The sequence below is a fragment of the Branchiostoma lanceolatum genome, chromosome 3 (genome assembly GCF_035083965.1).
Source record: "Branchiostoma lanceolatum isolate klBraLanc5 chromosome 3, klBraLanc5.hap2, whole genome shotgun sequence".
Taxonomy (NCBI): Eukaryota; Metazoa; Chordata; class Leptocardii; order Amphioxiformes; family Branchiostomatidae; genus Branchiostoma; species Branchiostoma lanceolatum.
This window is the reverse complement of record NC_089724.1, coordinates 14,071,486-14,099,009: the sequence shown is the minus strand read 5'-3', so window position 1 is coordinate 14,099,009 and position 27,524 is coordinate 14,071,486. Positions and strand designations below refer to the sequence as shown.

The 27,524-nt window shown below is 40.6% G+C and overlaps 2 protein-coding genes across 7 annotated transcripts in view; one reads left to right on the top strand and one right to left on the bottom strand.

Moving 5' to 3' along the window:
* Window positions 1-15,887, top strand: part of LOC136430454 (cytoplasmic polyadenylation element-binding protein 2-like) — a 37,153-nt gene extending 21,266 nt beyond the window's left edge. For 2 of the 6 annotated variants that reach the window (XM_066421097.1, XM_066421096.1), the window contains exons 3-10: window positions 1,258-1,317; window positions 4,534-4,557; window positions 6,611-6,760; window positions 8,575-8,664; window positions 10,321-10,439; window positions 10,860-10,974; window positions 11,255-11,451; window positions 12,228-15,887. In XM_066421097.1, coding sequence (XP_066277194.1) covers window positions 1,258-1,317; window positions 4,534-4,557; window positions 6,611-6,760; window positions 8,575-8,664; window positions 10,321-10,439; window positions 10,860-10,974; window positions 11,255-11,451; window positions 12,228-12,455 — 983 coding nt within the window. In that variant the 3' untranslated portion in view covers window positions 12,456-15,887. The remainder of the gene's footprint in view (window positions 1-1,257; window positions 1,318-4,533; window positions 4,558-6,610; window positions 6,761-8,574; window positions 8,665-10,320; window positions 10,440-10,859; window positions 10,975-11,254; window positions 11,452-12,227) is intronic. The other 4 variants (XM_066421098.1, XM_066421100.1, XM_066421102.1 and 1 more) reach the window with 4 other exon arrangements.
* A 4,652-nt stretch (window positions 15,888-20,539) lies between these two features.
* Window positions 20,540-23,183, bottom strand: LOC136430453 (protein phosphatase 1 regulatory subunit 3B-like). Its single transcript, XM_066421095.1, has one exon. The coding sequence runs from the start codon at window positions 22,884-22,886 to the stop codon at window positions 21,951-21,953; it is 936 nt and encodes a 311-aa protein (XP_066277192.1). The 5' UTR covers window positions 22,887-23,183; the 3' UTR covers window positions 20,540-21,950.
* Window positions 23,184-27,524: the final 4,341 nt, after the last annotated feature.

The following is a 27,524-nucleotide window of genomic DNA, read 5'->3' as shown; positions in this document are numbered from 1 at the left end:
AACCACAGTCAGGGCTCGAAATTCATTTTTGGGAATAGGTGCACTGGTCCATCCAACCCAAAAAATAAGGTGCACAGAAAAAATGTTGGGTGCACAACATAAAATAAAGTTCAATGTCAGCAAACCTAATTAGAAAGTTCTGCCTCTCTTGAGAACTTCAATCTATAATTCTAACTTCAAAATTTCAAACAAGTAATACAGAGAGATCTTTAAAAATGAAGTACAACAAAAGGTTATATTGCTTTTTCTGATGCTTAGATTTAAAAAATATACTGTAGACTAGTGTACAAAAATATCTTTACCCTATAGCATACAAAAATATTTAGGAGCACTGGTGCACCCACAGTCAAAATTAGGTGCACAGCTCCAATTTTGGGTGCACGCAGGTGCACATGCACCCACTATTTCGAGCCCTGACAGTGAAATGTAAATACATAGTGTATACCAGCTTTGCAGCCAAATGTTCAAAGTCACATGCTTCATACATAATGTATTGTGCCTAGAGTGGGGTGTACCCTACCAGGTACTGTGTAGATTGATATGTTTACACCAGTACCATTATTCACATAAGTGACTTCAAAGGTCACTTTGGAGCAGGGATGTGTATTTTTTGTACAAATGGAAAACGTGGCAATCAGAGAATGCAGACTCCTCCCCCTTAACCACACTGCTTTGCTACCCTTCTAATCCTACAAAAAATGTATTTCTAATTCTTTAGATTTTCTTGGTGTTTTTATGTTTGTGATTTTCACAGTGTTGTTTCCATTGCTGGCTGTACAGTATGTGACTATAGTGCTATAGAACACTCCATCTACAGTGATTTAATGTTAGGAGGGAAAAGGATCTTTTCGCAGTGTTTTAAGTTAGTGGTTTAAACAGTTCTGTATTACAATATTAACAAAACACGTCTGTACAATGTCACGATTTTTTAAGCTATTAAGCCACCGCGAAAACTGCAAAAATGAAACTACTGGGAGCTTCTCGATATTTCATCATCATCATCATGATATCATCTCGATATTTACAGTATTGGGAATGATAAAAAAACACACAAACAGACAAACAAAGAGACAAGCCAAAAACAATAAGTAGCAAACCATGAATTATCTATGTGTTTAAGAAAACTTTTGTATAAATCTGATGGTACTCATTGAAAAATAAATATTGGGTCGAAATATATTTTTTGGCCCGGAGAGCTTAAGAAATGTTTTTTTTCCCTTGACCTGATCGATGTTATTTGTCTTGTCGTTTCTGCAGTTAACAATGTTGCACAGATGACGGAGGGTTGGATACCGCGAGGCCAGGGTGAGTGGAGAGGTACCTACCCTTCAACTTGTTTGTTTGTTTTTTAGTTCGTAATGCAGGGTTCTCCCCTGAAATATAGTAGTATGGTGTGTAAAGTGGTGCTGTTTTTACCTTCTCCCTGCTGCCTAACTCTGAAACTGATAGGGAATTGGGTGCCGAATTGGCTACTTCAGTGTGCTAAAGGTTAAGGGCCCTTAGCACCCTATGCAAATTTTCATTAATTTTTGCAAAACAATCCAGATATTAGGGAAGAAATACAGTAAATTTGAAAAGCAGTATAGTTGTGCTGAGCTAGCAACATAGCGGTGCAGCACTGCTATTCCACAGTCTGGGGAGAAGAACTTATGTCAGATAGACATGTGACCTTTGATTGTTGACCATTGATCAAAGGTGTACAATGAAACTTTGGACTATTGTGAGTCTAAAATAATTCCCCATTGAGAGCATTGCTTATTTAATGAAAATTCTTCCTCATTTTTGGAAATATTAGAGCATTTGTGGTCCTGGACACATAAAGATTTATTCTCTGAGATTATGGAAATATTGATATGGCCTTTTGTGGCCTTGAAAATGGGTCCAAGGTTTATCTATATCTGCAAAACATGCAGAGCCCTCCAGATATATCAATGTCAATGACACATGTAGTTATGGGATACAAATACATGTAGCATGCACCCAACACACAAATCTTCAATCTGCAATCTTTTTCCTCAGATAAAAAAACGTGAATCATAATGCAAGTTTCCTTCTATAGATATTTTCCCTGTACACAAGTACAATTGATATGTACCAAGAAATATGACAAGCTATACATGAATTGAATGCTGTATAAGTAAAGTCTTTATACTACCATAGTTTTATCTCCAACATGCGACATTGTGCTTGTCAAGATGAAGTTGTTGTTTCCAGTTGTGTCATCAGTATGACATGTTTCCAGCGGCCCTCCTTAAAATGTCAGTTTGAATAATGCATCACATGCTTCCCTTTTTACTCTGATAAATCAAAGTTGAGCATACGAAAAGGGAAAGGGGAAAAGGCCAACACATGAAAGAATGAATTTTCCAATGCTGTATGCTCACTCCATTTCTATGAATAGCTCACTTTTGTTGAATTTCATCAGAACTTTTAGCTAAATTTTTTTCTCAATTAGAATTTTTCCATGTAACCCCGGGAGAAGTTTAAATCATTTTCTTGCTGCTGCCAAGGAGAAATACAGTAATTAACTTGCAATGATGGAACAACAGCTGGCTCTTACATTGTCCCGGAGGAACATCCCCCCACTTATGGAAATAAAATGACAAATCAGCATGTCTAATTCTAAAGGCTGATTTGCATGAAGTAAATAATTGTTTAGACAGGTGCATAGAAGACAACAATGAAGCCATCATCAGTTTTTTTTGCACCTGTTAGTATTTTCTTGAAGCTGTATTCTCCTTTGAATCCGTTGTCTTGTGTGTTGCTCTTAAAATAACGGTTATGTTTTCGGTGCTGTTTGAGTGTATTTTTATTCGTGTGCATGCTTTGGGGATAGCGTAACTTCAGAAGTTGTGGATGGATCCGTATGATATTTGAAGTTTGGGTAGGTAGCAAGACGAAGTACAAGTTCGATTATGGACCCCCTGGTGGCTTTCTATGCTACTGCAGCAGTTTTACAGTGTTTACATCTTTTCTATCTGAGGCATATCTAATTTCTTCCCATTCATGCATCCCCTGTCCTCTTCTCCCTGAAGCCAGCAGTGACATATCTTTTTCGCAGATGAATGAATTTTACTTCGCACAAACACTGATGTAGAAAGGTGTTCCCAAAGATTAAGGAATTACGTATGCTGTGTAACCATGGCAGCTTACGCAGTTCAGAGCTCCTGCAAGATCTTTTAATCATTACAATATAAGAGATGCAAGCAAGCATGCTAATCATGTAGATGTTTTATGTTTTAGATGTGAAAGCTTAGTGGTTCTTCGATGTATAATTAATTGTTCATTCGGGTAATGCCTTGTTCCAATTAAGAGTCCGGTCTTACAAAGACTGAAAGGAAAAAGTGAAAGATTGTGGATTGTAGTGATGTGTGGTTGACAAGGATCTCGGCGCCATGCTAGGCTGCTATATATCATTGTCATGGTATATGGGTCCTTTCAGACCTTACCCCATTAATACATGACTTGCTACCCAGATAAATCTTCAAAATCTGCAATTTTCATCGCAAGAATCCCTCGATAGAACCTGTTGGAAATTCAAATCATAGATTTTACATGCTACCACCTTGGATTAGAAGCAGGAATCTAATAATTCATTCTATATTTGTATTCAGTACTCTTAGCAGCATTCAAGTCGTGTGCGACATTTCATCTTTGGTTGGGAAATCATAATCTCAAATCGGGAAGTTCTTTTGACTGATGAAGGAAGAGTCTCTGAGCCATGAAATGTTCTTAGAAGATACGTGCTGTGATGCGCATACATGTATGTCTCTGCAGTCAGCTGAATGTGGATGTTTTATTTGACATGTACATGTATTTAGTAAAAGGATTATTCAAAACAAATTTTGCTGAGCGATAGAAAAGCTGTTGTTAGAAACCCTAAGGTAGAAAGAACCAAGAACACAGGAAAAGAAGAAGGTAACACAATAAATTTTCCTGAACGTATCATTCTTGGTGAAGGTACTAAGCTACCCAAAAGGCTCCAAGAAAACTCACCCACACAAAATGTATCAAGTCTGTAATTAATGCACCATCTTTTAATTGTGACGCAGACGCCAGTGTAAGTTTCTAACATACATTGTCTATGTATAACAACTATGTATCATCCACACCATATCTTTGGTGCTCTTTCACAATGTAGTCTTTATGTCATAGGAATAACCCGCATTCTCTGCATCTCCTATCTCCTGTTCTGACCCCTCTTGCAAACCCGTATCCCCCCTCTGGCATACCCCCTGAACACCTACTCTACAAGCAGAGACCTACTCTATGATCAGGGAGGCTAGGAGTGGATTTTTAACGCTGCACTCCCTCTTTTTTCATCTTGTGAATAGAGGGCAGTGAAAAAAATCCTGGCCACTCCTAGCCCCCCTGATCGAAACCTCTGCTTGGAGAATACTGAACACCCCCTCCAGCCTACCACCCCCTCCACTGCACATCACCTCTTTTCCATCAAACACTACTTCTACTTCTAAGTACTATTAATAGCATGCCATCATATTAACCCTCTTCTCTCTTCTCTCCACATGGCAGCTCGGACATATGGGCGGAGACGAGGTATTCATCATTCTTCTCATATTATTCTGTAGCTCATTATTAACCCCACGACCTTGTGCTGTTGTTCTTTCATCTTGTTCTCTCATTCACCTTCCCAGCTCGATTTTAAATGTGTGGATTAAATGTTGGCATCTCTTTTGTCCATGCCAATTTATCTGTTTGGTTGTTGAACATTCATTTTTGAGCGATGAAAAGAGGACAAATTAGACCAGAATGTGTGGTTGATTATCATTTTGAAGTAGGTATTACAAATCAAAGCTCCTGTTCTGATAGTTGCTTGTTATGCAGCTTTTGATTTCGGTGATTTTATTTTGTAACTACTTGACATCGTTTGTTGTAATTATCAATGTTTGGAAATCTAGGAATACAATCAAATCTGCTTATGGCATTGAGTTTCTTGAAATCTGTTGTACTCGAGCAAAGAAATATGAATAACTTATTATTAGACATCATATCTGAAGCATTACAGATCCTGGAGTGGAATTAAGGCAATGCATGGGTTTGCGGAGTAAGCCACTTTCAACAATGACATTCTCTAAATGGATAAAACCCTCCGAGAAACCTGCTTGTCAGAAAGTTTCTTGTCAAACAACCATTTTGTGTGCGGGGTCCCTCCCATGGGCGCATCTATCAGGATCTGTGATTGGTTAACTCCATAATTGATGGGTATTTGCCAAAAAGCCGGCTTGTAAACCCTTCCAAGTCGGACAGCAAAATGGCTGTTTTTGCAGTAAAATCAGATTAATGGTCCCAAAACATGGAGGACCACTAAATATTGAATTGGTGGCTGGTTGAAAATACTTTTTGTAATGAAAGGTCATTAATTGGCCTGAAATATGTCATTCATTGGCCTAAGTGTCAAAAGTGTTTTGATCAATGTATTTCATATACATATATTTTTTGTAATACAAAAACGTGTTCCGAAAAATGTGTGTGAAAATGGCTGTATAAATCGAGAAAACAATTGAGTAGAGGTTGAAAGAATTTCTAAGTTGTGCCCGAAATGTAACTTGTTGTTCTTTGTAAATCAAATCTTAACAGACAAGCACTCGTCTTGCCTGAATGTCAAATTTATTCACTGAAATGCACAAAATGTCAGAAGAGTCACCTTCTAAGAAATACCAGTGGTATGAATGCCAAAACACATTTAGAATAGGTTTACCTGAAGCGACTCAAAAACAAGTCACTCATCCAAGTTTCTGCCATATGTTGAAGGGAGGAAATTGATATTGCCATGGAGGCTTAGCTTGAAATGGCCCGCAGGTATAGAAAGGCAATTTTGAATGCTACTTGTATGAATATTTTCCTGGCAGGGGGCATATTTAAAGATTGTATCCTTTGTTACGCTCAAATATGTGTTGCAGAAATGTACTTGCACTTGCTGGGTTGACCATGAAGGAGCCACATGCGCATATTATTAAACTATTCCACCAGTAGCTTCACGAGCATCTGGGAATGAAGTGCTTGATAGAGCATTCAGAAAACACCTTCCTTGGGATTTACATATTACCTAGATGAAGCTGTTTCCGGTAATACAGGACAAGCTAAGCACTAAAATGCTGACAGAATAACTTTTCACAATATTCATTAGAATTAACAGTTACTGTAATATTTTGTATTTTAAAAAGAAATTCCACCTCTGGTCAAACGATAAAAAATGAAAAGTGCAATGTTCATAAATTTTGCCACTTCAGTGAAAATAAAGACAATTTTATGATTTATACGAGCCCAGTGACTCACTGAAAGAGAAAGGAAACTGAGAAAAATCTACACACATCATCAACCAACTCAAGGAACCTGGATGAAAATGCCTTTATTGCTGTGTCATGGGAAGAAATGGAGAGGAAGAGTCATTTACAAGTTTCATATTTTACCCAAGTTTCTCTAAACCCTGTCCTGTATTGTTTTTCCAGTATCTAGTGCATATTATAACTTCTTCTGTCAGTTAGATTTGAAGTTTGAAAAAGGTGAATGCAGCGGTTTGAGTGAGCTTGACTGACTGACTGAATTTACAAGAACTGATGAAGAATTTCTTTCTCCGCTTCTTTTACAGATAACTACGATGGTCACTGCAGTGATCAGATTGTCCCAAGCGTGAACTCACCGTCACGAGGATCGCCGCACAGCTCAGGGGGATCGGACAGCGGAGAACGCTTCTCCCGCAAGGTGTTTGTTGGCGGACTGCCGCCAGACATCGATGAAGGTGAGTCCACGTCCTTCAGAATACTGTAGTAGTATCCAGTATTTGATTGTACTGCTGCTGGGTTCCCTGACACGGGTGGGCAGCAGTCGGCTAGTCTTCACACCACACTTCCAAGTGGCTCTGTTCAGCAGGTCTACGCTGGTGAGGCCGCACACCTTAATGTCCTTCCTGAAGCACTCCATCCAAGATTTCTTTGGTCTACCACGACCTCTGTTGCCCAGTGACTGTAGTTTTGTAATGCTTGAAATATTTCACAGTATTTTCACATTCACTGTCACTTCATCACTACTCGTGGATGTTACACCAAATTGTAGTTTACTGAGAGATACTGAAAAAAGTGTGTTGGACTTGAGCTTGATGGTATTTTGTTGTAGAAAATTAGTTTAATTCTTAAGAAAGGCCATTTCCCCAGCTTTAGTAAAAAAAAGAACCTGGAAAATTTAGCTACCATTTTCTGATTGTAGTCACCCCTCCCTATATACATGCACAGATGGAAGGCAATCATTGGCAATAACAGAAGGAATAGTGTTTACAAGCACACACACACACGCAGTGGCTATAATGCATTAAGTGTTTGTGTTGTTGCAAGAAGCCATCTGGTCCGTTTACAGGCTCATTTACTGCTACTTACGCATTTACTGTTTGACATTTGATGCATGTGGTTGGTGTAGCCTGGTAGACATTCATTTTTTACAGAGTTCTAAAAATTGCACAAAATTGCATCCCCTATAGAGAATTGATTTTGTTTTACCTGGACAACTCAAGAAGCTGTAGATGGATCTATGATATTTGGTATGTGGGTACCTACCTACCTACCTCCTGGGGGGACAAGGTAGACATGAAGAGAGAAAGCTAGTAGGTGGGTAGTGGTCAGCGAAATAAACAACAAGTTCAATCATGGACCTCCTAGCAGCTTTCAGTGGTACTGCAGGACAACTTCTGGTTTTCAAATTTCATGCTCTAGACATGCTATGGTTGTGAAGATGTGTATAGATTTGGGCCCCTATCAGGTTTTTTGAGCTTCAAGGACCCATTTTGATTTCTGAAAGGGGTTGACGAGTCGTCATGATTTTTGGTGTATAGATAACTTAAGGGATGATTGACAAGTCATGATCTAATTTGCATAATCAATGAGGACATTTCATGAATCTCCTGGGTTTCATGATAGGACTGGCAAACGTTTGACATATGTAACTGTGAACGAGAGCAATAGAGATAGATGTAAATGATGCAAATGAAGACCTATGCAAATGAATACCTCTATTTTGGGCATACCTTCTTTGTATCATTTATATTTACCAATATTCCTCCATACAGGGTTAACCCCTACTTGAATGCTGTCCAAAACAGCTGTCACCAAATATGGTCATATGACCATTATGAGGGTTAAAATACCAGAATGCATGAGTACTGTGACTGGAAGCACTCTCTATCTTTAAAAGTCAGCTGTACTTTTGAGATGACCTGATATTTTACAGTCACCCCTTTAACACGTGCAGATCCTATTGAACACGCAGGCCAATCCCCGCTTTTCAATACTGTAAGTCTCAATGTTTGTGGTGGTTTTATTTCGCTTTGACCTCTCAACGGCAAAATCCTGCCTATGTGTATCAACTGCGACTTTAGAATACTAACTGAGAAATTAAGTCCAGGTGTAAATAAGTGAATTTATACCAGTGTCCAAAAACAGCCAATGCCGAAACTGATCATCTCTATTATGACCTTTATGCTACAGCCCTTGAAAAAAGGATTTTTGGATGGGTCCTTTTTGAATTTTCACGGAAATTTTAACACATCATGTCTGTTTCTGACAGAGGAGATAACAGCAAGCTTTCGACGCTTTGGGCCGCTGGTGGTGGACTGGCCGCACAAAGCTGAGAGCAAGTCCTACTTCCCTCCCAAAGGTGAGAACTACGTCATCTATATGTTCTATGTGGATTTCAATAACTGTTAGAAACATGATTAGGGTCCGGGGTCCCAGAGAGGTATATACAAGTGATACTGTTTAGTACTGTAGTGCAGTATAGTGCAGTAGTGATACTGTGATGTACAGTACTGTAGTGGTACTGTAGTACAGAAATGAGTACTTCTATAGTAGCAATACAGATTAAAGCGATACTGTTCCAGTATATTCAAAAGTACACAGTTTTTGTAAAAAGCTTTTTTATCTTGCCAAAGGCATGTAGTTAACCTAAAGGACAATATCTTTTAAAGACACCAATTCCTATAAATGAAATATCTTAGGAGTGAAAAGTATTAGAGACTGCATATTTGCATGGCATGCAATTTGAAATGCCGGAGGCACTGGTTTAAGTGTTTTGATGGAGTGCCTGCAGATTTGTTTAAACCATAGATACTAGGATCTGTGTCCACCCCTGCAATAATTTTGGACTGGTCCCACCTGTCAGTTATACCGGTAGTTCTAAATGTCGTTGCTTTGGGGAAAAAATGCACCATTTGATTGTTTTACGACAGGAAAATTGTGAAAATAGACCCAAAAAAGGGTAAAAGAACAATAAAAACTTAAGTTAGAGGCCAAACTAGGTCGATTTGAAGTCACAATATTCTGAACTTATTTCCTCAGAAATCTATGAAGAGTGATCATGCAGTGTCCTAAAGTCTGCTGGACTTGGGCCCTGCAAACTGTGGCTCTTAACATTTTGAATAGCATACATAATGGCACCAATGAATATTGCATCCCCACCATAGCCCCAACTTCCTGTTCAGTGCCCAATGGCGGGTTGCCTGGAGATGACAGGGTGTCATATTTTATTTATGCCGCAGGGAAGACATTGTTTAGTGAGATGAATTATGTATCATAACTCCAGGTCGGTAAGTACGCGTCTGTCTGCAAAATGCAAGGTTGGTTGAATGACTGAGCACTTAATGATCAAGGCACACAAAGAAGAAGCTGATGGTATTTTCATTCTACATAGTGTTTCAAAATGAACTGAAAATGGGAGGGGGTATTAACAAGGCTGAACAGTATTCCTCTCTGAGTGACTGCCAACAATGTAAAAGGCTTTGTATTGGTGGTCCTTGTAAATCAAGACTTGAGAAGGTCAAAGGTCATAGCAACATGGGAACACATCAAGGCTGTTATGTTCAAGGACAATGTTGTATATAGATAACTGAATTTAATGTTAAACAAAGAAGCCTCAGAATCAGGCTTGTTCAGCTTAAGTCCACATAGCAACCCCACTGCTTGGCCATCCGAATCAAAATCTGTGGATCCCTGCATGGACTGGAGTTTGATTCTAGGGTCGGCACCCAGCCCGAACATGTTGTAAGAGACTGCATTTTTCATTTTGGATGGTGACGTAAATGCAGAGGCCACGTGTATGAGAGAGCTTCAGGTATAAGCCTCAAGCGTTAAACCCTGGCAAGAACCCAACACACTTATCTTGAAGAGTAGGGGTGACCCGGTGTGCTGGGCTAAAAACTGGCACTACTACATGTACTAGCTTCCTAAGTAAGCCATATGCTTCACCTCAATTGAGGATGACTGCTTTACTTTTTAGACAGTTCTAAAGTTCCTTGTCCGCTGTGTCCGTCTGCAGGGTATGCATTCCTGCTGTTCCAAGATGAGCGCTCCGTCCAGGCCCTGATTGACGCGTGCATCAAGGAGGATGACAAGCTGTACTACTGTGTGTCCAGCCCAACCATGAAGGACAAGCCAGTAAGAGGCCCTTTTGTTGTACTTTCTACTATACCCTTGTACTAAGGAACGTTTGATGTAAATGTAGTGAGAAGTTTAAAGTAATGGGTTTAAACCTGTGCTTTGATCCGTCTCCCGTCCCTGGACAGAATTTTGCTTTTTGAGAAAGGAAAAAATTTAACCCTGGTTGAGCCTGGTTGCTCTGACAGTGAGTGGCCTTAAGTGCCCCTTACCCATCATGTCTTTTGAACACAATCTTAAATATGTAAACAGGTCATGAATATTTAAGAAAGGACACACCCCTGGTGCTGCCTATGTCATGTGTCTATGTTCATTGGTAAAATTTAGTATGCATACCATTGTATACTTTCTAATAGATGTGTTGTATTCAGGTAAGTCCAAGACATATGTTAAAACATGATCATGGTTTTGTTTCTCTAGGTGCAGATTCGACCGTGGAATCTTGCTGACAGTGACTTTGTCATGGATGGGTCGCAACCGCTGGACCCGCGCAAGACAATCTTTGTAGGGGGAGTCCCCAGACCTTTGCGTGCTGGTAAGGATGCCACGCCTCCTATCTGTTACTTCTGGTATTGCAGTGGTCAGATTACCGGTAGTGCATTAGTGATATGATGGTAAAATGATGAATTCCAGCCCAGCAAGAATGATATATTTGAGGCCTAATCCTTCCTTTTGACGTTTTTTAAAACTTGTGTTAAATTAATTGATTATCAGGTTTCTATTGTCTACTTGTACTCTGAATGCCAGAATGCTCAGATGTAACCGCAAATATTAAACCATTGTAAGTACTTACAGTAATCCACTATCTCCCACAGTGGAGCTGGCCATGATCATGGACCGTCTGTACGGGGGTGTCTGCTACGCCGGCATCGACACCGACCCCGAGCTCAAGTACCCTAAGGGCGCCGGGCGGGTGGCGTTCTCCAACCAGCAGAGCTACATCGCCGCCATCTCCGCCCGCTTCGTGCAACTCCAGCACGGAGACATTGACAAGAGGGTAGGAAGAAAACTGGTACTTAGTATGCTACATTGTATAGCACCTGCCAAGGAGATCATATGGGTAACAGCTTGTGACGTGGAGATAAGACTGCAGAAGGTCACTGAGAGTAAATTTTATGGATGACAGACATCCTCTGCAGACGCCATATAAAATGTGAAAGCGTAAGAAAAATATCAAGATGGATAAAAAGAAACAGATGCCTAAATTTTCAAAATAGAGACTATAAACATTGTAACAAGAATTCAAGCAACAAAACATGGTACCTCAGGCAACAGTTGTATGTGCATGCTGATGTCATCCATAAATTTCTTTGCTGTGACTGTGGCCTAAGAGGAACAAGGAACATGTGTCAGCTGCGCCTTCTATTGATTTTTTGTAAAACTGCAGCAGAAAGATACAGATCCTAAGATCAGTTTGGCCAGGAAAGATTCAAAATTAGTCCTTTAACCCAGCCTTTAGCTTCACAAATTGGTTTGAATTTTTTTTACAGGTTTGCAATAGCAAAACCTGTATTGGTTTGTGTTTTATGAAAAAAACTAACCTACTGATGGCATTGTTCTGTCCTTTGTTTTGTCCCTTTTGTGCCACCTGCTGTTGGTATTGTTAAAGACTAATGCAGGTTACCCATATTCTGTTCCTTGACAAAGCTATTACATTCTATGACACTTTCTTTGAATTTGAGACCATCTGGGATCCACTCTCATCATAGCATGGTATGTTTTCTGATGTTCATTGGATGATACTTCACCTGTAGTGATGGTTTGTCGTGTGTTCCGTGTCGTTCGCAGGTCGAGGTGAAACCGTACGTGCTGGACGACCAGATGTGCGACGAGTGTCAGGGTGCGCGCTGCGGCGGCAAGTTTGCACCGTTCTTCTGTGCCAATGTGACCTGCTTGCAGTACTACTGCGAACACTGCTGGGCCAACATCCACTCCCGCGCTGGACGCGAGTTTCACAAGCCCCTGGTGAAGGAAGGTGCTGACCGCCCACGGGCCGTCCCCTTCCGTTGGTGTTGATTGAGGCAGTCTGCAATGCTGTTGGCCCGTGCACGACACACACACACACGTACACACATACACATACACATCCACACTACACACATTCATACCACCATCCCTAACTCCACACACACATCTTTGAACAGGAACACACTAGTGAATCCTGCAACACCAAGAAACATAACCTAGAGTACCTCCAGACTACACTCTCATAGTGAGCAGTGTTCATCTTGCCTAAAGGCTATATGTGTCCTCTTTACCTCCAACGTCACTTTTACATACATACATACATTTATCAATGTGGTGTCCACACCTGTTTAACGCTAACAGTATCGGGTTCCTTATGGTAGTACAGTATCTGTGTTCCTACCACAGGATGTATGGTGTATTCCCCCAGGTGACGTTTGTGTCTATGCAGAAGTCACGAAATCTGTGTTACTCTAATGCATCAGATGTACAAGTCTTTCTCTCTTTCACGTGTCATTCACTCCCATTCCTTCACATGGTGGGTGTTCATCTGTCTGTCTGTCTTAACGTACATGTCTCATTCTTGTCCTGTGCATGCATACAGACACGTTGTATACATCCTGAACACACACACACAACACACACACATTGTGCACATGTACAATCAGGCACACACATGTGTATGTGTGCACACACAAACATTTACACACTTACACGCATACGTATATACACACACAAGCACACCACACACACACACACACACACACACATACACACACACACACACACACACACACACACACACACACACACACACACACACACACACACACACACTGTTCAGTCCTGCTCCATATAAACCAAAGGAATATAATGGTTGGACTGCGACATAAGAGACAGTACAGGGTGGGCGCCAAAAAAAATGGACAGGAACAGGGAATCCACAACTCATACTAACCAGGATATGTAGTTAACGTTCAGGCATAATATATTTAATCTCCAATAGAGGTCGTCATGGTTACATTACCAAAGATTCAGCCTTTGTGAAACCAATGCAGACTTAGAACCAGCCTACGAAAGACCGGTAAGGCACGACTAGCTTACCAAGCAAGTTGAAGAAGAAACACATCAGTAAGGCTGTTAGTTACTTACCCAAAAAAACACAATACCTCCGTAAGGCCCTGTGTAAGCCTACGGTGACCGAAAACAGCATGTTTATGTGGAAATCTCAGTGGGTGGCTCTATTATAATCGTTGATGTATTGGCCTATGATATTTATCAAGAGCATGGTTGCCACTCCTGTAGCCCAAAAAGGAGAAGAAAAAAAAAGAAGCACAAGTAGATCGATAAATGGAGCACTATATAGGACAATACTACCTGTAGAAAACCATGACTCCTGTGATATTGTGTGTAGCCACGTCACCTATGGTAGGAAAAAGGTGATCCAACATTGTTCAGGGACAGGGATAATGTAGACTTTAGCTCCTCTACTACTAGGGTTCTTATTAGAATCTCTCCAATCAACTATCTCGTGCACAACAGATGTGCAAGTAAGTTTTTGCTGCTGCATGCACAGATCAGGGTTTGTTCTGAACTAGTGCTGATTAATTAATGATAACAGTATCCGACTTGGTAATTAGCTTGACTAATTAGCAAGTATTTACTCTGTGCAATGTTTTTTTCGTCTTCACAGTTAGGGTGCTTTCTCTATACGGTAGATGCTTTTTGAAAGAGACAAATGTAGGTATAATATTGTATGGATACCTAGTAGGGAATAATGATAATGCAGCATCTACTCCAATGTTGTTATATATATATATATACCTTCCAACCCCCGCTGGACGCTGATATAGGGGTGAGGGAATGGTGTGGTGAGTGTGACTTCACTTTGAAGTTCTCTCACTCAGGGAACCTGTTCCGAGTTGGAAGGGCACTGTGTTCACGTCGGCGCGTATGTACCGTCGCCGCGTGGGTTACAATGCCTCAGGAAAGACGAGGTAACGCTATATTTTCTAGTATCAAAATCTAGAGGTTGTCACATGTTCCAACAGTATTTGATGTTCTAGGGTGTCTAATCTGCCTTTCACGGTTTGTATACACTTTGCGGTAAAAAAGAAATATTCTTTGAGGAAAGGTTCCGATTTTTTAGCAGATAGCACATATTCTTACAGCCTACTTTTTTACTGGTGACTGTGAAAAACTTTTTAGGCAGGCTTTCCACCTATGTACCATTTGCAATACCTCAAGATTTTCCAGAATTAGAGCAAATAGATATTTTGAAGTTTATTCTTGAAAGTTAGGAATGAGAAGAAGATTAATTTAATTCTGCAGATGATTTAAAGAGAAGATGAGGGTAATTTTATTTTTCTTGTATTGTTCTGCTTTTTGCATATGAAAACTGGAAAGCTTTAAACTTTTTTATTATATAGCTAGTTATTCAGAGTAATATATCTTGAGGGAACTTTGTAAGAAATGTTACATTTTCTCAAGATTTATAATATTCCATTTTTGTATTACAAAATAGAAGGATTTTGATGATAAGCACACTCATGTTTGGGGTATACATTTTTGCATGGTTTCTTGTATTACTATATACCCATGTGGTGCTATTCAAGCATATCTGTGTAACCAATGGTTGAACATACTACAAGATTTCACCAATGTTGATGTGAAGTGTTTTTTGCACACATCACTATAATTGTGGTATTGACTTTAATGTGCAATACAGAAGAACAATGTTTGTGGAGACAGATTTTCATGTCTGTTTTGCTAAAGATTTCCTGAGTTATACAATTATATGTATACCCCTGGAGCAAATTTCTAGCAACTATTGTAATGGGCAATGTTTGAAATATCACTGTTTGTTCTTCATTATTACTGCTAGCAGTAGAGAGAGAAAAAATTGAAAGGCTACACAGAATGTTTTGCTATGTAGACTTTGTAGATTTGATGTTTCATACTTTTTTGGAATGTATAATTAGAATATCAGAGGTTCTTAAAAATTTATTTTCACTTGTTGTATGAAGAGATACGTTTCGTAATTTGTGAGCATATCTTTGACTTTGTGCCTAGTGATGGAATTGGGCTTGGATGTTTCAAGTTTCTGGTGGTTGATGATCATCTTGTGGAAGATAATTAACTTGCGGTGTTTGCTACTCAAAGAGTTTGCTGTTTGTTGCCAACATTTATAATTTTGTTTTTATGTATATGGGGAGTTATTGTTTCTGTTAGTATTTTTTCAAATAAATGCAGAATATTAAAGTTTCTATGTTTTTCAAAAAAAAAATTTCAAGTGTACAGTCAGATGAGTCGGAGTAATTTTGATCCACAATATTTATTCTCCTAGAGGAATTTATAGTTAATTGATAACACAATTGTTGATACCTTTTGCTGCTGAGTATTTATACAATTGCAATCTATGAAAATACCCTCCAAGATTTCTGTAGCTCTGGAAGTGGTACAATAAAAGCACAATCTAGACAACCGTGTGGCTGGTGACTAATATGCGTACTAACTTGCTGCTTACATTTTGTGGATTCACTGGTTCTATTAACAACATCTAACTGGGCAAGCACTAGCACGTCGCCAGAACGTAATGCGTTTACGGCAATTAGCCTGCTACATGTATTTAAATCTATTATAACTGCCGAATCTCTTTTGTTCTCTTTGGTCAACGTTGCATCGGAGTAACAGCCATTGCATAAGATATGTCTAAGGACACAGCTAAATGAACCTACAATATATGTGAGATATTAACCTCAATCCGCGAACATGACCATAAACCCTTACGTTCTGGCGACGTGCTGCAAGCACTCATGTCATCTGGCCTCTGCACATAGACTGACCTGTCTGACCATGTGTGTACACGGCTCGAAATCCCTTTTTTTCTGCAGACCACATTGAAAATTACCCACACAACATAGATTTTACCTGCACCATTTATTTTCTTTCCTTTTAACCCCATCAAAAACAATTTAAGATTTTCCTGGCATCATCTTAGGTCTGTTGTATATCTGGATTTACAATGCAACTGTGAACTGTGTCAGGCAAGTTTGGGGACAAATACTCAGTACATGAACCAGCGCAGGTAGACATCAAAACAAATAACTGCACAGTTCAAATTTTACCTGCATATGCAGGTGGTATTTCGAGCCCTGAAATGTTTCATACAACTGTTACTGAACACTGCTTGACTGTTGATCACTTTCATACCAAGCGATGTGTTCAACAATACAAAGGTAACTCAAGCAACTAGACACATTTTGTAAATGGTCATCTGTTTCAGATAGCATCCACTATCTTCTGTCAGTGAGTGAGGAAAGGTAGTCAATGCTACCTGAAACATCTGACCGTTTACAAAATCTATCCAGTTGATTGAGTAACCTTTGTATTGTGTACTTTATTAGCTGGATGTCAAAACTTCATTGACAAGCCAGGTGTTACGCATTCCAGCACACACACTGTACCTTGACCAGCTGCTATCTAAAAGGACTGTTTAATAGCATATGTTGGGTGAGATTGGTTGTGACTGAGAGAACCTCAGCAGTTATAAAACTAAAGGCCTGATTTACACAAAAGCTTTCGGAGTAGAGTCGGGCTGTGTGGGAGGAGCTTTGGGCTGCTCAGGTGGAGTTTTCCTACAAGGAAATGCTACTTGAGTGACCTAGGGTTCTTGCACAGTCCTGCATCTACTCAAAAACGCGTGTATAAAGTAAACCCAGCCATAGTGTATGGAGAATGTTACAAAAACCAGAAGATTCCTTGGCAGCCTGCACAGATTGTGGTGCAATGTAATATGCAAAAGTTAGGGGGCGCTCCTACTTGGTTGATATCTTTCAATGCAGGGCCTGTTTCAATGAGTGTCCCCAAATCAGAAGACTTCTCCAAGTCTTGTTCAGTCTTCACTGTGGAGTCAGGTGGACCAACACAGTAAATCAGCCACCTTGTTGTATTCCAATGATGAATTAACACCCAAAACTTACGCCGGGTTTGATATCTGTCGTTCGGAACAGTTCGAATCCGGGGAAGCATATCCTGCACATTTTAGAGCGGGCCAGAGAAGAAAGGCAATGACTTCTTTGTTGAACCCTACATCAACTGAGTAGAGTTGTTTGAGGAAGGGGGTGGATGTTGTTGCGGTGAGAGCGTAATGTTTTCGGTCAATGCGGAAGCGAGAAGCGCCACATAGCATTACCTTGTGAATAGTAGTAGTGGCCAAATTTCTCGTCGATAAATTTTGGAGGCTTTTCGAAAAGATGACAAGAATAAAGTCAAAGGGCGTGGACTTTATACTATCAATACCTGTAGACGAACCGATACGAGCCCGATCGGTGGTCCTCGGTTTTTGTTGTGTTCCATCGTCGTGGACTTTGCAGGAGTGAAGGCAAGGGATGTGGAATACCTGTAATGTTATACGAACCGATACGAGCCAAAAGATTTTCATTCTCCTATAGCAGAGCTGAATCCGCACCGTGGAATCCGCGTCGTATCGACGGAGGTATCGGCGAGTTCGGCTCTGCTATAAGGAGAAGTACTGAGCCTGTGTTTTCACATCTCTCGCTGGCGGAGGTTTATGACCCCCTCCCCGAGGGGCGGTTACAGGCTAAAAGGAGAATGGAATGAAAGGTTTTATGATGTTGAGAGTCCACCAAATTCTCTCCAAACTGTGATCGGAGGACAACAACATCAACCATCCTTAAATCACAGTTATTTGTCAATAACAATTAAATGCCGCGTTTATTGTTCGCCAGCAATGGTATTCTTTAGATTTTCAACTTGTACGAGCATATTTGTGTTTCTAGTAATAAACACACGTAACACGTTACACCTGTCCCTGGTGCTTTACACTATCCAGACACACTAGGCACGCATCTGTCCCTGGTGCTGAACACTATCCACACACACAGGCAAGTACATGTCCATGGCCCGGCCATGCCATGGGTGCACACCCCAGTTTATTTCGAGAGGCTGCACACCCTCAAGTTTAGCGACAGTCTCTTCCAAGGAATTGCTCTTAAACCCTTTTAAGCTGTCACTCCCGGATATATCCGTGGTGCAGAAGCATACCTGTATGCCGCGCCTGGTTTTATCCGGGATAGGGTATTCCCTGGAAGAAATCAGCTCGAACCCGGAAGTTAGTAGTACCGGGCTGTTTCGCGGGTTACATGGGTTACGGGTCGAAGGTCTGGGGTCAGATAAAAACCCTAAATGTGTGTTCAGCAACAACACCAGCTGAGTTTTGATTCTTCAACCCATCTGATTTTGATAAATTAGAAGGATTTAAACATTATGTTCACGTCATAAATTAGCAGTGCGCAAAATTTTACATTTTCGCGTAGGGTAAAACCTAGTGAAAAAGCTTTTTCGGCAAAAACGACAGATGTCAGAAGAAGTCCATTATGCTTTAATAACGCCATCCAAGAACAGAGGCAAGCCCATTTCTACCTGATGACAAAAACCATCTACACATACACACACAGGTAAATACACCTGTCCCTGGTGCTGAACACCGTTTACACATGCACGCACGCACGCATGCACACATACACATACACACAGAACACACGCAAGCAGGTACAAAATAATCCTTCCCTGGCCTTCAAGAAGGTGTTGGCTGGGAAAATTTTGTAATACTGGAAGAGTTGTAGGCCAAAAAACGTTAAACTAAATCCCTCCCCCCAACATTTTCTTGAACATCCATGTTCCTCAAAGGATTACATTTTTAGAATAAGACAATCAATGACGGCGGACTTTACCCTCTACGGCCCCTAGTTACATGTACATGTACCTATACTGGCCTTCAGAAGATATACGGGGTGGATGGAGCATTTGCCTGGATAGTGGGACATGTATTTTACGTAAGGCAATGACAAATAGGTTGGTTCAAGGCTGGCCGATGATACGATATTCAGTGTGCCAATGGCGGACGTCCAATTTTTCTTCCTTTGTATAAGCCCTCCCCCCCAGGCCAAGAAATATTTCCGAGATTCTGCAGCCGAGCCCCCCTCCCCCAGTCTACTAACGTTACATATTGTGAGGTCCTTTTTAAAGACCAAACGTTTGCTTCACCTTGAAAACAACGATTGTGGTCAAGACTAAACTGCAAACATATCCATTACCAACTAGTATTCAATTAACCCCCGTCATCAATTCTCCTGTAGCCTGATTTACTTAGGTTTAATGTTACTATAATCCCTTTTGAGCTGGTAAAAACAAAGCGTTAAAACAAACAATCCAGGGCCCCACTAGTAGCACTATAAAGCAGTGCTGCATGCTAATGAAATGGATCCCCTGGCCAAATAAAACAAAAATAAACAAATAAATAATTCATGAAAGACAAGTGTTACATATCTGTTACCTGTTTGGATTGTCCTTGCCAGCCTGGTTGGTTGAACCAAGAACATTATATAGGGAATACTACAGTTCTTGGGTGAGCACATTTATGAGGTCATTGACCTGTTCGGATTTCTGAGTAGCCTGTATTTACACAAGGTTTCGGCCGGAGGTTACTGACCCCGGTTACAGGACCGGCTGGCCACTAGGAGCGCGATGCGCCAGGCTAGATTTCAGAGGTGAATGCTAGGGGGGCGTGTCAAGATTCTTTGGTACAGCCTGGAAGCCAGATGATACCGATCCCTTCAGCTGAGGGAGAAACATCCAGAGTTGGCACCCTCCCTTAGTCGCTTGTTGGCCAGCCAATGCTAGGGTCTAACTCAGGGATATCTGTGGTAAAATTTCCTTACAGGCATGTGTTGGCCCTTGAGCAGAGGAGATGGCTTGTTTAGGCCCTGAAAATATTCTGGCATCCAGGCTTATGTTTTAAGATTGTGTGGCAGATAACCTCTATAGCAGGTTTCTGGGCGTCCTTTTAATTTTCATCTTTAAACCTCCAATATTTGGTAGCAATAAGCATTGCAGATGGTATGAAGATGATTAGGTAGTGTATTAAATTGAAAATCATACCTGTGCCAGGTATGGCAGAATTCATACCATACTCGCACTGAAATCCAGTTCCACAGACCAAAAATAGCAGCACTGAGGATGTATGGTACCAACGTATTGTACAATGTACACGCACACACAAACATTCTGTATTCTGCAGCACACACACACAAAATTCCACCAGACCCAGTAGATACTTTTGAAAATACCCAAATATTTATTGTAATCACTGGAAAATATGACTACTAACAGCAGCCACTTTCCCACCTGGTGCCTTCTGTACACCACAGACAGACTGAGGCATTGGATCCATCCACTGGTCATCACAACTTCTACAAAACTACTCTCCATTTTTCTCTCACCTTCTCCTTTCTTGCTTCTATGTACATGGGCACAATTGCACTAAAGTGGCAATACTGTCTTGAGGGAACACTAAATATTAGTGCCATCAAAGGACATGCAGTAAAACTGGGAAAACAAGGTGACAACTTCCATACCACAAATCCCCAATTCTTAAAATTACTAGTAACATGCCCAATCATGTAAAAAAAAAGCACCATTGGTTTTAAAATCACTGAACAAGAGGGTGTCAATGACCCCCAAATAGAACTGGCTCTCAGTCAATATCCATTCATTATCATCAACTTCATTGTTGTGTCACAATGTCGTTTGTGACCTAAACAATCGTTAGGAAAATTCCTATGGCAGCAGTGATCACAGAGATAATAATACAACATGTTGCTGTATTGTTAGATCTACAAGTAGTTACAAGAACAAGTTGTTTCCTTTTGACACATCTTCGAATTCTTCGATCCATCTTTACACAACAAATATGTTTGGCAAAACATAACCATTTCTGACACCACCATCCCTCCTTTCAAGATCAAATACGGTATTTGACAACCATTTGCTATCCAATACAGGCACATTCTTCTGTTCTCTCTCTGACATACCTTTTGATTCATACACAATATTGCTTCAAGACTCAAGTAAAAGAAAAAATGCAATGGCACTGCACTGTTACTATACACATTTTGTCCAAAATTTGACATCGGGGCATTTAAATGCAAGACCCAAAGCTGGCATAAGTACATTCTTTTGCATTGCCATGCAGCTAGGCATGATATGTATAACAGCATATCTCTCCCAAGTTATACCTTTACACTTCAATACAAAAACTCCACATTGGCAACAGTAGACACTTAGCAAAGAGTAAACACCCACTTTAGGTGGGTACATATACTGGGCCACACGCCTTGTGCGTACAAATTAACCATTGGAGTCTGTGTGCAAGATTAGCACTTGTGGACACACAACTGGGTCATGATTTCCCATGTGAAAACAGTCTCACGTGGATTTGCCAAGGACAACGAATACATTTTAGACTGTAACAAGCAGCATATACAATGCACATTTTGAACAGTAGGTATGAATCATATTGCTAAAAATGTCCCCTTTCTGACATTTTATAATGTGTACAGTACCGACAAACACAGTTGTGGTGACAGGTCACCAAGAGGTCACGTTATTTCGCAAGTTCCGTTATGCACATTTTTCACAAGTCTTGTTCCCAGTTCTGTTCTCACGATTGTCTCACTTTAAAATTCAGTAGTACGGTATGTCGGACTTGGCGTGGGCCGCCCATGTCGGGAATTCCGGTGAGACGTAGTCAGACATGAGTGCTGTGTTGTCTCGGCTGTCGGCTCGGGTCCACGGCCGAGTGATCTCTTGCATGGACTTCCACTCTGTCGACACGATCTGGTAGTTCTGCCCATCGTTACTGTCCCAGTGGGTCTGTCCGCCAGACGTGTACGCCAAGCAGAACTCGATCTTGTTCTGTGGCTGTAGGTGTGTGGGTACGTCGAACTCGAAGGAAAATGTGTCATAGTTCTTGCCTTCAGAGCTGCTGTAAGACGCCTCCAGGTCCTTGTAAGTGTTCCACCCGTCGAAGGTGACCCGCACCTCTAGGTGTTTCTCAAACGCCAGGTTTTTTACTTTCACGGTTCCCATGATGGATTTTTCTTTGATGATGGCGTTTTCGAGGCAGACGTTTTGCCGGTCTAGTCTCTGTCGCATGCGGAGGTAGTCCGCGGCGGGCTGAGCGAAGTTGAAGACCAAGTTAGATCGCTGTTCGGCCGCTGGCCGGGCCCCGTCGATCACCGCAGCGATCAGACTTGAACTGAGTACTGGGGGCTCCTCTGTGTCTTCAACCAAACGTACGTTGACAAGGGATAGTCCTTGTGTATCGGCGAACGATACCTTCTTCTTCCGTGCCTTCTCCTTCCCCTTCCCCCTACAAGAGCTGGCGACATGCTTGGGTTCCTCCGCTCTGTTGATGCACGGCTTGAGGGGAGTGAGAAGTGTCGTCCGACATTTTGAATACGGAGGTTTCGTCATCTGCGATCTAAGACGGAGTTTTTCAAGGTCCCTTAGAAGTCCAGACGCGTTCAGGTAGCCGATGTGAGGCGGGCTTGGGCTTGGTGGGAACATGAAGCCGCAGTCCACCGGCATTGCTGCTACTGGTGATCTAATGGCGAGCATGGAGCTTAAAAATGCGCAGTTCGAAGAATAATTTACAGTCCGTGATTCCGCTCACAGAAATGGCGTCTTCCTTCCTCCTTTCCCAGTAGTCGTGTGATATGTAGAGGTCTGTAAGCGCCTCGACGTTCAACAAGTTGCACTGGGGAGGACTTTGCAGGCTTCTTGAAGTCTTCTTCCCCACTGAACACGGCAGCGTGTCCTCCTTGCTTCCCAGTAAAGTCCGGTGCCGAAATGAAACACGGTCAGTGATTCAGATGTTATTGCACCATCACTGCCTAACGGCAGCCCAGACGTCATGAAACGTTCACGTGCTCAGGAGATGGTCAACCAATCAGCGTCGCGGATCGCATAACATGATCGCCCAGCTGACCAATCGCCAGGGAGGACCTAGGATGGCTTCATGCACGGAGCACGTGAACATTCCCCGGAGACTGGCTGTTTACATGTGTGGACGGGCTGATCCTGTTTGTGTTCACACGTGGTCGTCTGGACAGCTGATATGGGATGATGCAAGTGAGGACCAAGGCGATTTAAAAATCCCCCGGTCTTGACAAGTCTCAAAATATTATTGCATCAGGGAATGCAATTATGGGCGGGTTTGGTTGACTATAACCAAGGACATTATGATAACGTTGAAAAACACAGCAATTGAGGATTTAATTGTTAAGTGTTCACTGAAGGCAGTTCATGCAAAAACAATGGGTCTCAAAGACAAAAGACTCAAAGAAGTGAGAACCGCTCCTATTGTTCTACCTTTATCATGCCTGGAGTAATTTCCAACACAGTAAATACACCCACAGGGTGTGTAAGCTTAATATGTAAGGGGGCAAGGCAAGGAGGTTGAAATCATAGAATAATTAAAACAAATAAACCTCCTTGGTTCAGGCAAGGGCATTAAGTTAACGTTATATTGGTTCAGGTAACTGTACTTTGTTGTTCTGATGAAAAGTACTCGAAGTACAGATACTGCCAAAAGTCCATGTTTTGTCACCACATGTGATCTATTCATTAACCCAAGGACCTCCTTGATTAAACTTTGGGTTTGCAGGAATTGTAGAACTGTGAGCATCTATAGCAGAACTGGGGAGATTTCCTTTAGACTTTGATATGATTAATTGTACCTGTATGCAAAAGAACTTGTAAATACTGCACGTCATCTTTTCAGTTCAAACTATCCCTTCTACGAAAGTACGACCACCGACTGAAATTCTATCCTAAGATTTTTACATCATTACAAAAGGAAAATTACTCTACTCAAGGAACCCATACATTACAGAAAAAGTTACTCTCCAAGCAGAGCATGGGTTTCGGCTGGTTTTTGACGTGTTTTTAGGCGTTATTGTCGGGCTTTCTACTTTGTCATCTTTTTTTTGGCGTTATTGTCGGGCTTTCTACTTTGTCATCTTTTTTTTGACAAAAAAAAGATGACAAAGTAGAAAGCCCGACAATAACGCCTAAAAACACGTCAAAAACCAGCCGAAACCCATGCTCTGCTTGGAGAGTAAGAAAAGGTAGGATGTTCCACTGTCTCATAAAAAGAAGTCAAACCCCATATTAAAGTTAAAATTCTAAGAGTCAGCATCTAGACAAGTCACATGATACTGTAACGTTATACTGCTTTCCATTGTTACTTGCATTTAGCCTTTGGGCAATACCTTGCAACAACCAAGGAGGTTTTTCTTGTCTGTCCAATTTTTAAAGGTAACAATTATCTTTTCAGTTGTTAACCTCATTTACAATCCCTTTGCATCCAATTAGAGATTCCCACGAGGGTGTCTCCATTAAAAAGCTTACTCAGCATTCATGCAGAAACCAGCAGTGTATGTGGGGAATGCTACTGTAAATCTTGAAAAGTTTACTTTTATTTTTTCCACTGAGAAATTTTGACTGTGTGACTATAGCACTACAGCATTATTTCAACTATGAACATTGAAATGCAGCAAAAATCTCCTTTCCGGAAGTTTTCCCTCCTACCATGAAATTAGGTCCCTGCAAACATAAACAAATGTACAGTGTTATCAAAGGATGAGAGGAGCCAGTTTAGCTGGATATGGTAGGGCCCCTCCCCCTACCCAGTAAGGACTCTATTTTTTGCAGTAAGACTGCTGATTTGGTTACTACATGTAGCATCCTCTACGACCTCTAGGCACCCCAAAATTGATGAAGCCCCCTCAAAAAGAGTTGTCTTCATTATGAAATCTAATGTTATGTTGTTGTGTGGTCACAAGCTGCTGAAATCTAAGTGGTCAGGAGGGTTGAACAAATCACTGAACGCACAGAACATGGTACACATATACCAATACAAAATTCCTAACTTTTGTTCTTTAACATCTTCTTGGAAGACTTTGGAACACTTCACTCAGGGCTCGAAATAACATTCACTCCCTGAAATTGTGTGCACCAAAGTACAAACTTTCCTTTGAGATTCTGTAAATCCTGTTGATTTTCCAGCATTTAAAATTTCCGTTAACCAAGAAATCAAAATGGTGTGGCCTAAGGAGTAAGTTAACAACTAAATTATTATGTTATACAATAGTAAAAGAGGCCTAGTAGAGTCCATTCCGAGTCACCGCGAGGGTCTTATAATAATATTTGTAATTATTTTGAAAAAATTCTAATAAAAGAATATCTGACTGACAATAGTTCTAAATTTTTCTAAAAGATCAAATACAGAAATATGAATTTATTTGAATTTAATTAGGTAATTTAGAAATATTTTGAAAGTAACTGCACAAAAACCTCTCTATTTGTAATAATTTCCAAACATCTTTGTGATTATTTAACTTTTAGAAATATTAACAAGAAATGGTAGAAAATGGTTAACAATGGTAGAATGGTGATTGCCCCCAAACAAGTAGGTGCTAATCTGGCCCTTCTGTCTGCCTTTGTACATCTTTAGACTTCACTGCAGGACACCGCTCGGTCCTTTGTGGAAAGCATTCTTCCCTAAACTTCGCAAGGATGTGTGAATTGCTTTCTTCCCAGCCCTCTGACCTATTTATAGAGATGTTACAAATTATGGTAGAAAATGGTAAGAAATTGTAAAAAATTGTAAATAATGGTAGAATGCTGTTACCATTATTTAGAAACCATTGTAAATATCATATTTTACATCATGAATATTTCTAAAGTTTTAGGAAACTTATTATATAATAAGAAATATTTAGAAAGTTGAAATCACATTCAAAATATTTCAAAAGTATCAAATCTCTTACACAAATAATAACAATAACTTGAAAATAGTTCTAAATTATGATAATAACAACCCTCGCGGTGACTTGGAATGGACTCTATGACATGAGTATCCGTTTTCTGATATTAACGGCATATTTTTGCGTATTTCACAGCTTCTTCATATGATTTCAGTATGGATTTATTTTGGAAACGGACAAACCTTGATTGCTCATCCATATAAACAGGCCTATTGAACAGAAAAGTTTATCTGAATTTAGATGTCATGTTTTGGCCCAACTACCATGAGGAACTACATGTACCGGTAACTATCTGTATCTGTTAATCTATATAGCCGGTATAACCGCCATTCGGCGCGACACACCAGCTTCGCGGGCACGCGGCACAGCAGCAGCTGGTTATATTACGCCGAACGACCTTACCTACTACTAGTATTTTTTTGCAGTAACAGTTAGCAGATTAGGTCAATGCCCAGCAATGTGCACAAACATGTACTTTACACCCATTCTCCTGTGTCAAGCTGCTGTCACACTGGGCTGGGTCACCCTGACCTATCAGGAGGCTTACGCAACTTCAGCAGGACTCCTGTTTGCCATTCCTGGGTCGTTTGGTAATAAATCTCCAAGCCGAATTCAGTGTCGCGAGAATTTCTTGATTGAAAGTGAGAATGTGTTTTGCATCGGACTAAAGAAATGAAAGACAGCACACTTCCGTTCTGAGTACAAGTATTAGACTAGGAGTAATTGATATTTATTTTCAAAGTATGTTTGGAGCAGGATTTGACTATTGAATACTGTCGTTTGACTAGTCAATATACGTTTGAATTCTGAATGTTGATAAAGTTTGAATATTGAATGTTTTTCAAACCAAACCCCAGTAGTAATTTGGATGGCACCCGGGTCACTCTGAACACAGGTTGTGATACCTGTTTGAATAACTGTGAATTAATTTTATTTTTCTGGGACTCAATTTCGCTGTAGGACGGGAAGTATTATTTTTGAGTTTATATTACAGATAGTTAACGTAGTAACACAATGGAAACATATAATCATGATTTCGCGAGGTGACCGGCAAAAAAACAATTGCGAATGTTTTAAGATTTACAGTACAGTTGAAGGGTTGATTTTTTTTATAAGTCTGCAGGTGCACTAGACCTTTGGTCTCCCTTTTCTAGGTTCAGACTGAGGGCTCCATGCCATGGTTGTGTAAGCAACCTCATTTGTCAAAAGGCATACAAACCATATTTAGTTCTTGAAGCGGTCAAAACTCAGACTGAGGACAAAGCATGACGCTTCTTGAAGTCCTGGCAAATGGTTTCTTGAAGTTTGGGTAACTTGGATTGCTATTGCAAAATTGATAGATATATCTGTGCAGAGGTCTATAGAAATTTGGGGGATAATCTAATTATAGCACTGTAACAAAAAAGTTTATTTGCAAGTTTCAGCC

Bases quoted from the DNA above. Each gene is read 5' to 3' on its own strand.
- LOC136430453 (XM_066421095.1), bottom strand. From the start codon at position 22,886: ATGCTCGCCATTAGATCACCAGTAGCAGCAATGCCGGTGGACTGCGGC.